Genomic DNA, 14,936 nt, shown 5'->3' with positions numbered 1-14,936 from the left:
TTTTTAATCTTTATAATTTTTGACAGACAGAGTGTGAGCAGGGGAGGAGCAGAGAGAGAGGGAGACACAGAATCTGAAGCAGGCTCCAGGCCCCGAGCTGTCAGCACAGAGCCCGACATGGGGCTTGAACTCACGAATGCAAGATGATGACCTGAGCCGAAGTCAGATGCTCAACCGACCGAGACACCCAGGTGCTCCGCTGAGAATATTATTTCTTTAAAAACATTTTCGATATGGGGCGCCTGGGTGGCTCAGTCCGTTAAGTGTCCAGCTTTGACTCAGGTCGTGGTCTAGTGGTTCATGAGTTCGAGTTCCGCATCGGGCAGTGTGCTGACAGCTTTGTGTTCTATGTCTCCCTCTGTCTCTACCCCTACCCCACTGGTGCTCTGTCTGTCTCAGACTCTCAAAAATAAATAAACATTAAAAGATAAAAAAATAAAAAATTCTTTGGAAGTGTAAGTAAATGAAAATAAAAACATCTCAGGTCAATTGGCAAACCCAGTTGCTGTGTCAGAGCGTTGTATCCTTTGTCTAGCTGTTCTGCGGAAAAGTTACATTCCCACTATCAATAAATAAGTTTCCCCCCAAATTCCCTAAGAACTGGCATTTCTAAAAATCCACCTCTTTATAACCTTTTTTTAGATCATAATTTCAGTCTGTGTTTCTTTACTGCTGAAGTGCTATTTCTTGCTGTAAGTATCCAGTCCACGTAACGAATGGGTCTCGCCTAGTAATTAGCCTTCTCTTATCCTGTGCCTTGTGGGAAGTAACTCTGTTACCTGTGGACAGTCTTTCCTACGGGACCCTAGTCAGTCCGTCTTGATCTAATACATACAGATTAACCTTGACTGGCAGTTATTTCTGTGTATTTTAAGAGTAGAACGTTCTCCACTCTTCCTGCGTGTGAAGAAAACGCTGCGATTTTGCCAGTTCTGATATTCTTTACCTTTCCCTGTAATTATACATATCAGACCTTTTCTCATACCCTACGTTATTCTACAGTTAACCATTAGTGTCGTGTTGTGATTTCCGGAGTTCCCGTCTGAGCCGTTTTGTTCTGAGACAGGCTCGGTCCTGGCACCAGCTGCGGTCACAGCTTCTCCGTACCAGGCGCGGCACTAGGGGCAGGGGTCCTAGGTCCTCACGAAGTTAGGCAGGAAGGACCAAACTCCACTCCTGGCAGGGTCACCTACAACCAGTGATTGCATTTTTAAGTACCCTCTGCACCCAAGGTGGGGCTTGAACTCACAACCCTGAGATCAGGAGTCGTGTGCTCTGTCACTTGAGCCAGCCGGACGCCCACTACCAGTGGTCTTAGATGAGTCCTGCCACTGCTCTGATTCTCAGTGTCCCCTTCTGTATGTGAGGGCACGACGGCATCTCGTTCAGCTTCTGCAGAGGCGAGAGGAAGTCGTGTTTGTTCCCGTCCTGCACGTGACTAGGCACGTCCACTCTTCATGTTCCCCAGGCAGCCTCCAGTCCGCCTTGCTGTGAAACATTACCAGAGCAAGGCTTTTGTTCCTTGTCCGTTGTGTTTTTGACTCATTTTTAGCTAATGATCGGAGAGATGTGTAATAAATACGGCATCAGTAACTGACAATGCTGGACAAGACACTTCTCCAAAGTGCTCAACTTTGATTATCTGCTTTAAAATGCTCTTGTTTGGGGGCACCTGGCTCACTTGGTTAACATTCTACTTTGGCTCAGGTCATGATCTCATGGTCCATGAGTTCGAGCCCCGCGTCGGGCTCTGTGCTGACAGCTCAGAGCCTGGAGCCTGCTTCCGATTCTGTGCCTCCCTCTCTCGCTTACCCTGCCCAGCTCATGCTCTGTCTCTCTCTCTCAAAAATAAATAAATGTTAAGAAAATTTTAAAAAGTAAAATGCCCTTGTGTGTAGATCTCAGGGTGGCCAGGCTTTAACAAAGAAGGGCTGCTGATTTGGAGCAGTGTCAAAGTGTTGGCAAAAAGTCATCTCATCTTGGGGCGCCTGGGTGGTTCAGTCGGTTGAGCGTCCGACTTCAGCTCAGGTCACAATCTCATGGTTCGTGACTTCGGGCCCCGTGTCGGGCTCTGGGCTGATGGCTCGGAGCCTGGAGCCTGCTTCCGATTCTTTGTCTCCCTCTCTCTCTGCCCCTCCCCCGTTCATGCTCTGTCTCTCTCTGTCCCCAAAATAAATAAACGTTAAAAAAATTTTTTTTAAATAATAAAAAAAAAAGTCATCTCATCTAAAGACCATGCTTTGTGAAGACCAAGAAGGCATTTTATTTTTTCCTAGAAAAACCCTCATCTTTCTTAACTGGGATTTGTTCCCTATAAGAATAGAACTGTATATGGTAACGTTTGCTCAAAAAGTCCTTTAGGAAAAGGAGGCATTTTCTTTAGACGTTGAACTCTTCGTTTCATTTTGTGGCCTCTGCCGTCCCGTGTCCACACAGCATTTCAGCTGTAACTGGCCCTGGTTTCTCAACTTACTAGCGGCACAGCGTTGAGCAAGCTGCATGAGCTCCATAGGCGCCAGCCTCCTCATCTGCCCGACGGAGTAGGTCTCAGGGTGGTTCTGAATCCAGGAAGAATGTACACGCACAAATCTTAGATCGGTGCCGAGGGCCCGGTGTGTGCTAGTAACTGGTCCAGTCTGCTGCTATCAGCTCTAGCAGTCAGCGTGCCTCAGTGAGTGTGCCCGTGTCTTGGCGTGTGGGTTTTCTGACTCACACCCCATTCAGGGAGGATGTGGAGAGATTATTACAGGTTGGAAGAGGACGTCTTCAACTGAATCTTAAAGAACACTTAGGGTTTAAAGAGCTGGAGACCTCACCCCATTAGGATGGCCAGTGTCAGAAAATAGCAGGTGTTGTCAAGGACGCTGAGAAATCGAAATCCTTATGCATGGTCTCACAGAATGCAACCACTATGGAAAACGCTTTGTTGACTCTTCAAACAACAATTAAAAATAGAATTGTCGTAAGATTTAGCAATCCTGCTCCTGGGTGTATACCCAAAAGAATTGAAAGCGGGGACCCCGAGATGTTTGTACACACATGTTCCTACCAGCAGTCACAGTAGCCAGTGTGTGGAAGTGACCCAAGTGTTCATCAGTGGATGAGTGGATTAAAAAAATGTGTAGACACAGTGGGGTATTGTTCAGCCTTAAATAATCAGGGAATTCTGACATACGACCACCTGGGTGAACCTTGCGGACGTTACACTGTGTGAAATAAGCCAGTCACAAAAGGACCATGGCGTCCCACTTAAGTGAAGTACGTAGAGTAATGAAGTCCAGGGAGTCATGAAGTAGAAGGCGGTTATCCGAGCTGGCAGCGGGGGTGGGGAAGGAGGGCCCGGGGAGGTGGTGCCTAATGGGAACATTGTTTCAGTTTGCAAGATGACAAGAGTTCTGGGGATGGACGGTGGTGGTGGTTGCACACTGAATGCACGTGACACCACTTAGTTGTAAACTCAAAAATGGTTAAGACGGTAAGTAATATAGATGGGGTGTGTCTTTTACCGTGATCAATCAGTCAGTTGATAGATGGCTGGAGAAATGGAGTCTTTCGAATATGTAACTGACAAAGATTTTCTAATAGACTTAATTTTTTGGAGCAGCTGGAGGTTTGCTGCTAAATTGAGCCGGGGGTTCAGCGGTTTCCCGTGTGCCCTGTGTCTCCCCCACAGTTACATGCGGTGCACCTGCACGGACACATCATTATCCTCCAGAGTCCACGGTTTACCGTAGGGTTCACTGTTGGCGGTGTGCCTTCCGTGGGTTTGGGCAAATGTATGATGTCATGTGGCCACCATTTGTCTATAAGTTTAAGTCAGCTCAGTAATGACGGAGGTGGAAAGCTGATGAGGTTGGTTCATTTCTGTCTTGGCTTCAGGACCATGGAGAACGCTAACGGTGCCAGCCAGAGCTCGGCCGAGGAATCTCTCCCGGCCGATGGGCGAGCCGGGAGCACCACTCCGCAGGGAGAACAGGGCCAGCTCCTTTATCACGAGGAGACCATCGACCTCGGTGGAGACGAGTTTGGGTCTGAAGAGAACGAGACTATATCAGAAGATTCTAATCATTTTGTAGATAAGCTTAATGAGCACATGATGGAGAGTGTCCTCATTTCTGACTCTCCTAACAATAGCGAGGACGACACAGGTGAGCTGGGCTGTTTGCAGGATGTCGTGGAGCCTGCAGACAGTCACGCTGATCCCAGACCGGAAAGTCTGGTGGGTGAAGGAGCAGTCGACGCGCTGAGCAATGACACTGGAAGCGACGGAGACGGGGGAGACCGTGCATCTAAAGGCGGCTCTGACGCGACCCCTGACCCAGAGCTCGAAGAAGTAAAAGGTGCTCCCGCCTTGGGAGAAGAGGGTGCCGAGGACCCGGGCCCGGAGGGGCCGGGGCACAGCCCGCCTTGCAGACAGTCCCCTCGTGAGGAGGAGCCCGTGCCCGTGTGCACCATTTTCAGCCAGTCGTTCGCCCGCTCCCAGCCGCCCCTGCTGCTGCGGGACGGCTTCCAGTCCCAGATGGTGAAGTCTCCGAGCTGTGGCAGTGCCAGCGACGCGGTGGCCAAGACCCCTCCCCAGGCGGTCCAGCCAAGCCCCAGCCTCAGTAAATTCTTTGGTGACCCCGGCAACTCTAGTTCCTTGGCCTCGGACTTCTTTGACTCCTTCACCACATCCACTTTCATCTCCGTCAGTAACCCCAACGCGGGCTCTTCCGTTCCCGAGAAACGGTCTTCGCTCTCCACTCCGGTGGGACAGAGATCCCCGGGTTCTGCTGCGCCCTGTCTCTCCCCGGGGATTGAAAAGTCAGAGTCCGCCATTCCCACGGCTTCCCTAGAAATTCCTCAGTCTCCAAAACCGTTTTCCCAGATCCAGGCCGTGTTTGCAGGGAGCGAGGACCCCTTTGCCACCGCCCTGAGCATGAGCGAGATGGACCGCAGGAGCGATGCCTGGCTCCCCGGGGAGGGGACCCGGGACATCTTGATTTCAGTGGCAACCCAACAGTACAGCACGGTGTTCGTAGACAAGGAGAGCCTCACCATGCCGGGCCTCAAGTTCGACAACATCCAGGTAGGTGTGGGCCGCCTCGCAGGGCACTTCCCAGTGAAATAGGTCGCCCGTGTCCACATCCGGCTCCTTTCCATCTCGTTCTGTTTTCCCCGGCTTCTCACTCACCCCCCATTCACGTGTGTGTGTGTGTGTGTGTGTGTGTGTGTGTGTGTGTGTGTGTGTGTATACACACATGTAAAAACGCCTTCAAGGACTGAAAAATCTGCCTTGTCCAGCAATTCCTAAAATTCTCATTTTGAGAGTCCGCGTTATGTCTCTAGTCATTTGGAACTCCGTTGATTTCCCCAATAAAATGTGTTTAAGGCACTAATCAGAGTCTTGGAAGTGAACGCCCGCAAGGTAGATAGTTATATCAGAATTCTCAGAAATAGCTGTGAACCTTGTGTGAGCACGTTATTTGTGACATTTAAGCTTCAGCAAATAAGCCCCCATTCCTTGTTTTTGTTGTTTACCAAATAATGTGCTTTATGTAGAAAGAGGTTTTATACATTTCATTAAGAAAAATATGAATGGCCCCCCCAAAATAAAAAATCACAAAAATGTCTGAACGTTCTAGAGAATAAACAGTAACATAGAAAAGTTCAATCTAGTAATCAAAGACAATGAGATTATTTCCATTTTCCATTATCTTATTTTTTTAATGTTTATTTATTTTGAGAGAGAGAGAGCGTGAGTGAGGAGGGGCAGAGAGAGGGAGGGAAGGAGCGAGGCAGAGACTCCCAAGCACGTGTGCGTGTGCACTCTCCCTAAATAAATAAGTCAACTTGAAAAATAAATAAATAAAATAAAATAGGAATGATGAGATAACAGAATTTTTAATGAGATTCTTATTAAATTTGAAAGTCTGAGTACAAGATGGCCTGAGGCGTGCGCAGTGCGGTAAAAACGTTTACACGCATGACACACACACGACACCTACTGGTACGGTCAGGTCGCCGGCTGGCGGTTGCAGCACATCGGCAGATCGCAGGGGGGTCGTCAGCTGTTGCCCGGCCCGGTGCGTGGGGGGCGCCGCCCCGGCCAGGCTGCAGCCGCGTGTCCTGCGCGTGTGTGTCCTCCCAGAACTGGAGGCGGGACCGGCGGTCTCCCGCAGCCCCGCTGCACACACCCGGCTGGGTCGGAAAGCCCGGTGCGTGTTGGTATATGTTGGTAAACCTTGGTGAGCCGCTGAGCCCGGGACGAGTGTCTCACTGGGGACGTGGAGCCCTTAGGTATTTTCTGGGGCCCGAGAAGCGCGAGCCCACAGGCTTTGGACACTTCGCGTGGTGGTCTTGACAGCTGTTCAGGCACCAGACCCACACTTGCCGCGCACGTGCTGTCGACGGGGCGGTGTTCGAGGCGTCCCCTCCACCCGCTCAGGCTGAGCTACTGAACATGCGCTTACCTTTGCGGGATCTTTCTAACGCATCCCACTTACGGGCTCTGAGTCCAGGGGACACTGGGACCCGTGGGATTAGGTTGACGTTTCCACACGGTCCTTCTCTGGCCCCGCGTGCATCCGCTGTACCCACGGTGGGGGCCTTCATGTTCTGCCTCTTGTCTCCTCCCTGCCCCCTTCCTGGGGTCTCTGTGCTCTGCTGCTCGGTTCCCGGGACCTCGGTGGGACCAGCCTCCCGGCGCTTCCTCTCCAGAGAGTCTGTGGTTTGCAGTTTGCTTCTCCCACTGATTGTAATTCTCTCCCGGTTGGCAAGAGGCCTGGGGTGAGCGCGTGACGTTTCATGGATGGGGCCACGAACGCTGAACATGGGGCAGGCTGGTTAGGGTCAGACCGTGACAGTCGTCCTGCCCAAAATGTCAGTCATTCTTGAGTCAAGAAACACGAGCACCGAAGCTCTCTGCTGGTTGCACCGGGAGTCAGTCACGTAGGAGACCCTGGCATAGGTCCTCCCCCACTTTAAAGCTGCTGTGACTTCCCTCCCCAATTCCACGCTGCTAACTGTGAAATACCCAGAACGTTCCACGAGTCAGCAAGGACTCAGGAGCTCCCACTGCTTGGGCAGAACGCGGGGGGACAAGCAGGAGGCAGTGTTTCTTCCTTTATTTCCTGCAAGAGTCCCTCCATAACGTCTTGCAGTTCACAGTGGCTGTTTCGGGAAGCTCGTGGTGAGTTGAAATTTGAACGAAGAACAGTTCCCAAAATACCTTTGACCCTCCCACGTAGCAAATGTGCTAGATGTGTGTTCGCTTGTATATCACCCTTCAAAGAACCTTTCATTCCCAAAACAGAGAAGGAAACCCGTACGGTTAACCTTGAATGGACAGGCTGGTGTATTTGCCAGAAGATGAAAGATTGGCTTTTCTGTTAACTTTCTGTGCACACCAAGCTTTTAAAACCATGTCGCGGATTTACCTGTAACTGAGTTTCGCCTTCATCACTGTTACTATCGCAGACTTGTTCATGCACAGTCAGCTTTCTAAAGCACTAATGTTTGACATTTTTCCAAATTGCTCACCTATTGGTACCTAATTAAAAATTGCCTTCCTGTGGGGTAAAAGTTGAGAAGATTTTGACTTTGTTTCTTTACAAAGTGACATCCATGGCAGTCTGCACTAAGTTAGCAGCTTAAAGAGCGTGCGTCACACCATCCCACCAGAGTGATGTCAGGAGGAGGACAGGCTCTTTTAGTTCATTGTGGTCGTCCGTGACCTCTGTTCTGTTTTTTTGTGTGTTTTTTTTTTAATGTTTATTTATTTTTGAGAGACAGACACAGAGTGTGAGTGAGGGAGGGGCAGAGAGAGAGGGAGACACAGAATCGAAGCAGGCTCCAGGCTCTGCTCGAACACAGGGCTCAAACCCACAAACCGTGAGATCATGACCTGAGCTGAAGTCGGGTGCTTAACCAACTGAGCCCCGCCAGGGGCCCCGTGGCCTCTGTTCTTCAAGAAGTAAATGGGAAGTTTGTGGGGAAGTAGTTCAGAACAAGTAAGGAACGGAAGTAGAGAATTGTTTGCCTGACGCACCTGACGTGCCCTTGGAGACCGGATCCTTCCACCACGCCCTCTCCTGTCCCTGGTTCTCTCCTCCCCCGCCCCTTTCCCGCAGTGGGATTTGACAGGAGTCCCCTTGGGGAAACACACCGTCTACGTGAAATCGCCCTTCCGGGCCGTTCCAAGTCCTGTGTCAGGAACCTCATGGAAGCCAAAGACGTACCTGTTACTCAGGACTGCCAGCTACAGATATTCTCAGCTTTAGTTGTGTGATCTTCATTTTCATTTTTAAAGGTTATTTTTTTACTGGATGTGCAGTATGTTTACAGTATAAAGTTCAAGGTTGACAGATGTTTTTCCCATTTAGCACTTCAGAGATGCCCTTCCAACGTGCTAGGGACGTGAAGTTTATAATAATTTTATCTTTGGGGCATCTGGGTGGCTCAGTCAGTTGAGCATTCCACTTCGGCTCAGGTCATGACCTCAAGATTTTTGGGTTCAAACCCCACACTAGGCTCTGTGCTGACAGCTCAGAGCCTGCTTGAGATCCTGTCCCTCTCTTCTCTCTCTCTCTCTCAAGAATAAATAATCATTATTATAATTTTCATCTTTGCTCCTCCGTACCTAAGTACATGTTCTCCTCCAGTTGAGTTTAAGATTTTATCCCTGGTTTCCAGCTGTTTGACCCTGATAGGCCTTCACATGGTTTTCTTTTATGTTTATCTTGCTTGGGACTCGACCTTGTTGGTTTGTCGTTTTCACCAGTTTGGGAATATTTTGGTCCGTCCTTGTTCAAATAGTTCTTCAGTTTTCCGCTCTCCCCTCTCCACTTCTGGGACCGCGATTCCACATATTATTTGCTATCGCCAAAGAGGTCACAAAGGATTTCTTTTTGCTTTTCAGTCTTTTCTCTCTTTTTGCGTAACGTTGAAATTCCTGCTGTTATTTTCTGAAGTCCATGTATCTTCTCTTCTGTACTTTTTAGTTTGCAGTTGATGCTTTCCAGCGGAGTCTTCATAGTTTTTTTCTCCAGAATTTGCGTTTGGTTCTTTTTTAATGTCGTTTTCTTTATTTGCTATGTTGAAGTTTTACTTTAGATTCTCAAGCACATTTATAATAGCTGTTTTAAGGTTCTCCATCATCTCTGTAATCTCAGGGTCTGTTTGTATTTCTGTTTTCTCTTGGTTCTGGGTCACACGTGCCTGTTTTGTCACATGTTTGGTAATTTTTGATTAGAGGACAGACATTGTGGGTTTAGTGTTTTTGAAAGTCTGTATTTTGTCATCTGCAAAAAGACGTGTGCTTTGTCCTGGGAGGCAGGGAAGTCATGTGCAGATTTAGTTGATCTTTTCCAGATTTGTTGTTAAGCTTCTTAGGGTGAGTTTAGAGTAGCTTCCACTGTTAGGTGACCTTTCTGACATCTGCTCGAAGCCTCAGTGTTCAGCGAGAGTGCCACAAACAGCTGGCCTGACCTGGACATCTTCGGCCTGCGTGAGCTCTGAGAATCGTTCGGCTCCCTTGTCATCTTGCCCCATCTTCCAGAGTGTCATCCTGTGCACATACTGCTTAGTGCTCCACAGTGGGCTCAGGCTCCTTCTCAGGACTCCCTCCTTCCCAGGGCCCCCTCCTTCCCAGGACTCCCTCCTGCACAGGGCTCCCTCCTTCCCAGGGCTCCCTCCTTCCCAGGGCCCCCTCCTTCCCAGGGCCCCCTCCTTCCCAGGACTCCCTCCTGCACAGGGCTCCCTCCTTCCCAGGGCTCCCTCCTTCCCAGGGCCCCCTCCTTCCCAGGGCCCCCTCCTTCCCAGGACTCCCTCCTGCACAGGGCTCCCTCCTTCCCAGGGCTCCCTCCTTCCCAGGGCCCCCTCCTTCCCAGGGCCCCCTCCTTCCCAGGACTCCCTCCTGCACAGGGCTCCCTCCTTCCCAGGACTCCCTCCTGCACAGGGCTCCCTCCTTCCCAGGACTCCCTCCTGCACAGGGCCCCCTCCTTCCCAGGACTCTCTCCTGCACAGGGCTCCCTCCTTCCCAGGACTCCCTCCTGCACAGGGCTCCCTCCTTCCCAGGGCCCCTTCCTTCCCAGGACTCCCTCCTTCCCAGGGCCCCCTCCTTCCCAGGACTCCCCCCTGCACAGGGCTCCCTCCCCAGAACTCCCTCCTTCCCAGGACTCCCTCCTTCCCAGGGCTCCCTCCTTCCCAGGACTCCCTCCTGCACAGGGCTCCCTCCTTCCCAGGGCTCCCTCCTGTGCGGGCTCCCTCTTGCAAATTCCAGCCCCCTGCGCTTCTGGGAGCCCCGCCTTTGTCTCCTCACCTCAACAGGTTCACCGTGCTCTGCTTGGGACTCCTCCCCACACGGTGGTCCAAAAGCGCCTATGAATTCAAGAGTTCAGATCCCCTTCTCCCTTCTCGTAGAGCCCCGTCCTTTTCCGTGTCTGAAAGCTGTTGCGTCGTCACTCTTTTACTCTGGGACAGTGCAGTCCCAGTTACTGTGGAACAGACAGAAGCAGAAGTCGCTCAGCCGCCTGCGTTCACACACTCACAGACGGGCCTCTCCTCGGGCCCTCGTCTAAGTTTGCTTACCTGAGTCGAGGCACGTGCGTGTGGAAGATCTGGAGAGGCCGGTGCAAGCCACTCTGTGACAGCGTCAGACTGCTTTCCCTGGAAAAGCATCTCTCAAATTCCGATTTGTTTAGGGCCTCACAAGAAAAGAAGAGAGGGGTAGATTTCGTTTTGATTCTACAGCTGTATGGAAATACAGTTCACGTGCCACACGGTTCACACTTCTCACGGTTCGCTGGTTTTTAGCCTTCTGAGAGGATTATGCAGCCATCACCACCGGTGTTCGCAACGTTTGTGTCTCCCGAACAGAAGCCCAAATGCTTTCACCCTCTCTTCCCGCCTCCCCCGCCCCAGCCCAGCTCCGGGCAAGCGCTGATCTCTGTCTCTACGGATTCTCCTGTTCTAGACGTTTCCTACAAATGGATCCCACGACACATGGTCCTTCCTGACTGGCTTCTTTCACTCAGGATGACGTCTTCAAGACTCGTCCGTTTTGTAGCACGGACGGGCCCCCGTTCCTTTTTATCGTCGAATAGTGTTCCAGGTTATGACTGTTCACGTTTTACCTACCCATTCATCCCCTGATGAACCTTTGACTTCTTTCCACTTTTTGGCTGTTACGAGCACTGCTCCTTCTGAACACCCGTGAGCAGGTTTCTGTGTGGACCCGTTTCCTTTTCTCTTGAGTGCGTACCTCGCGCCGAGGAGCGGGAGCGCTCGTCACGTGGCAGCCTGTGTTCCACGCTGTGAGAAGTGTCCGAACCGTCTTGCGGTGGCCGCACTGTTTTCCATTTCCCACCAGTTTGGGGTTTTGTTTACTTTTGTGTGTGTGATGTTGTCCGTTGGGTGGTTTTGCTTACCCCGGGAGAGAACACACACCGGAGCCGGAGGACAGAAGGCTCCAGAGCCGGTCCCCTGGAGCCATGCACAGAGCTCCGTGTGTGCCGGGTCGGGCGCAGGGGCCGCTCCCTTTCCAGCACCGCTGCCCCACGGCCATTGTGTCTTCAGGCGTCCCAGACAGGAAAGCCTGTACTCTTGAGTCGGCTGCCCTGGTTTGCGTTTCGTCTTTGTCCACTAGAATCCAGGAGGGACTGCTGAACTGTCCCCTCTCTGCAGGAGGCGTGATGGCCCGCAGCCATCTGTGAGCAGAAATCAGCCGCCGCTCTGCACGACACGTACAACGGGGGGGGGAGCAGGCATCCTCCCCGTCGCCTGCCTGAGTCCTGGCTTGTTCCCCTGCTGTCTCTTCACATTCCCTGCCCTGGCCTTGGGTGCACTAGTCCCTCACCTACAAGTTTGCCGATCTGAAGCGGCCCTGTCTCAGGTGCAGCGGCATGGCTCTGACGAAAGCCCGAAGCAGGGGAAGCTTGCACCCCTCTCTCCAGTGACCGCAGGAGGACGTGCAGTTAGGGGCCGTGATCCCCTCCACTTAGTGACAGCACCAGCAGGCCCCCCCCCCCCGGGCTCTCATGGGTGCGATATGTGTTTGTCACACAGATGCTCACGTCCCAGGAACTTCCTGTGCCAGCCGAAATGTCAACCAACAGAGTATTTCACGGGCAGAAGATTTTGCAGCGTGGTCTAGTTAGCGGAGGCCATTGCAGGGATGAAGGGGTTAACGTGGCCCTCCCTCTGCAGCATCAGGATGCGAAGTGGCCCTTTCCTGGCTCGCAGCTCCTCTGGCCCAGACGGAGTCACGTTCCTGCAAAGCTTTATGGAGCCATCTGGCTGAGCTCCTTTCATTCTGCCCTGTAATTGTCCCTCTAGACCAGTTAGCCACCTCTGTGGCTGCAGCCTGGGAGGCATTCGGCCTCACTGTCTGAAGGCAGAAGGCCTTAAAACTGCCGCTTCTCCATCTTTGCCCCTGTGTATGCAGGAGGGGTGGCTCGGCGCCCGGGGCCACAACCAGACACGTGACCTGGAACCCCGCCAAAGCCACCCTCCCCCTTAATGGGGGAAGGGCAGCCACAGACCCCTGCACACATCGCCCGCACGGTGGTGCCTCTGAAGTGTCGCCATCTGGAACGATAATGAAAGATTACCCTTGCTGGCGCACACCGAGGGTAGGGGGACAGTAGGAAGGACCTGGGCAGTTGTAGGGTGTGCACACTGACTTCCTCTCCGTCCTCGGTCCCTGCGTGCTCTCGGTGCTCCCCTGCGCCATTAGCATCAGCTCGCTGAGACGGAGAGGTTTTAGTCTTGTCCTCCTGCACACCTCCCCCAGGTCGGACGTCTCCATGGTCACTGCAGCCTTGGGAGTCCTTCCCCTCCTGGCCTGGCCAAACCACTGTCTCCTCGGCCCCTCCCCCTTCCATCTTCCCTTTATGTTTTTTCTTCTTTTTTGAAAATTTATTTTTCGGGGCGCCTGGGTGGCTCGGTCGGTTAAGCGTCCGACTTCAGCTCAGGTCATGATCTCGCGATCCGTGAGTTCGAGCCCCGCGTCGGGCTCTGTGCTGACCGCTCAGAGCCTGGAGCCTGTTTCCGATTCTGTGTCTCCCTCTCTCTCTGCCCCTCCCCTGTTCATGCTCTGTCTCTCTCTGTCTCAAAAACAAATAAACGTTAAAAAAAATTAAAAAAAAAAATTTATTTTTCTATCTAGGAATAACTGACACAGTGTGTTAGTTTCAAGTGTGTAACTCGAGTCACTATTTGTCCGTATCGTGAAACGATCACAGTCGGTCTGGTTTACATCCGCCACCTTCCACGGTTATGGCAGTATTTTTCTTGTGATGAGAACTTTGCAAGTACACGCCGCTGTCTGGTTCCTTCCGGCTCCGCACCGTCCATCCGTTAATCCCGGCGCCCTGGTTGTGTGGTGATGGAAAGTTTCTAGCACCTGACCACCTGTCCCATTTGGCCCGCCCCCACTCCCAGCCCCTGCCTCTGGCGACCACCAGTGTGTTCTCTGTACCTAGAAGCTGCTTTGCTGCTTCGGTTTTTGTGTTTTTGTGATTCCACCTGCAAGTGATCATGATCATACAAGATTTTGTCTCTCCGTCTGACTTATCTCATTTAGCATAATGCCCTCAGGGTCCATCCATGTGGAAACAGATGTCAAGATTTCCTTCTCTTCTCATGGCTGAGAACTGTGGCCGTGTGCAAATACACCCCCTCCTCTTTCCCTCTTCATCCGTCCACAACACATGGGTTGTTTCCACGTCTTCACTGGGTGAAATAACACCACTGTGAACATGCAGGTGCAGACATCTCTTTTTTTTTTTTTTTTTTAAAGCAGGGGTGTATTTTATTTTATTTTATTTTATTTTTAATTTTTTAACATTTATTTATTTTTGAGACAGAGAGAAACAGAGCATGAACGGGGGAGAGACAGAGAGAGAGGGAGACACAGAATCTGAAACAGGCTCCAGGCTCTGAGCTGTCAGCACAGAGCCTGACTCGGGGCTTGAACTCGCGGTCCAAGATATCAAGACCTGAGGCGAAGTCGGATGTTTAACCGACTGAGCCACCCAGACGCCCCTCCTTTTTTCTTTTTAAATGTTTTATTATCTTGAGAGAGAGAAAGATGGTGAGCAGGGGTGGGGCAGAGAAAGTGGGAGACGGGGAAGCCCCAACAGGCTCCCTGCCGTCAGCACAGAGCCCGACTCGGGGCTTGAACTCACGGACTGCGAGATCATGACCTGAGCTGAAGCCAGACGCTTAACCAACTGAGCTACCCAGGCACCCCTTTGTTTTATTTTTTAATGTTTACTTTTGAGAGCACAAGCAGGGGAGGGGCAGAGACAGAGAGATGGGGAGAGAGAAGGAGAGGGAGAGGATCTCAAGCAGGCTCCACACTGACAGCGCAGAGCCCAGTGCGGGGCTCAGACTCCCGAGCCCTGGGATCATGACCTGAGCCGAGGTCGGCCGCTCAGCCAGCCCTGCACCCAGGCGCCCCACAGACATCTTCTCAAGTTGGTGTTTTTGTTTCCTTGGGACCAATGCCCGGAAGTGGAACCGCCAGGCCGTAAGGTGGCTGTATGTGTAACTTCTGGAGGAACCCCACGCTGTTCTCCACGGCGGCTGCAGACTCCTAGGTCCCAGCAGCTGTGCGCTGGGCTTCCCTTTCCCCCACACCCTCGCCAGCCATCGGGTTCCACCTTCACCCCTCCGCCCTGTCTGTGGGGCGTCTCACTGGGGATCGGGTCGCAGAGGCCCGTGGGGCCCTTTTCTGGCAGACAGCACCCTCCTGTAAGCAGGGGGCCTGGCTGAACGGGTGCTGAAGGACCTGAGGGCGGGGGGACTCTTCTCACTTCCTCGGGCTTGGGGTGCACTTAGCCCTGGAGGGAGGGGCGCCCAGGCCACGAATGATGTCTCTAGCCGGGTCCCAGAGGCCTTCCCAGAGACCCAGGCAAACTGGCACGTTGCCGAGGCCAGCCCACCTCCGCTCG

General features: G+C 52.2%; 1 protein-coding gene across 2 annotated transcripts in view; it reads left to right on the top strand.

Annotated features, from left to right (window-relative positions):
- Positions 1-14,936, top strand: part of TRAPPC12 (trafficking protein particle complex subunit 12) — an 82,666-nt gene that overhangs the window by 4,369 nt on the left and 63,361 nt on the right. For both annotated transcript variants that reach the window (XM_003984542.5, XM_045055023.1), the window contains exon 2: positions 3,880-5,068. In XM_003984542.5, the coding sequence (XP_003984591.3) occupies positions 3,884-5,068 (1,185 nt within the window). In that variant the 5' untranslated portion in view covers positions 3,880-3,883. The remainder of the gene's footprint in view (positions 1-3,879; positions 5,069-14,936) is intronic.

This window comes from Felis catus, chromosome A3, assembly GCF_018350175.1.
Source record: "Felis catus isolate Fca126 chromosome A3, F.catus_Fca126_mat1.0, whole genome shotgun sequence".
Lineage (NCBI taxonomy): Eukaryota > Metazoa > Chordata > Mammalia > Carnivora > Felidae > Felis > Felis catus.
Note: the sequence above shows the minus strand (reverse complement) of the source record. Positions and strands in the feature narration are given on the sequence as shown.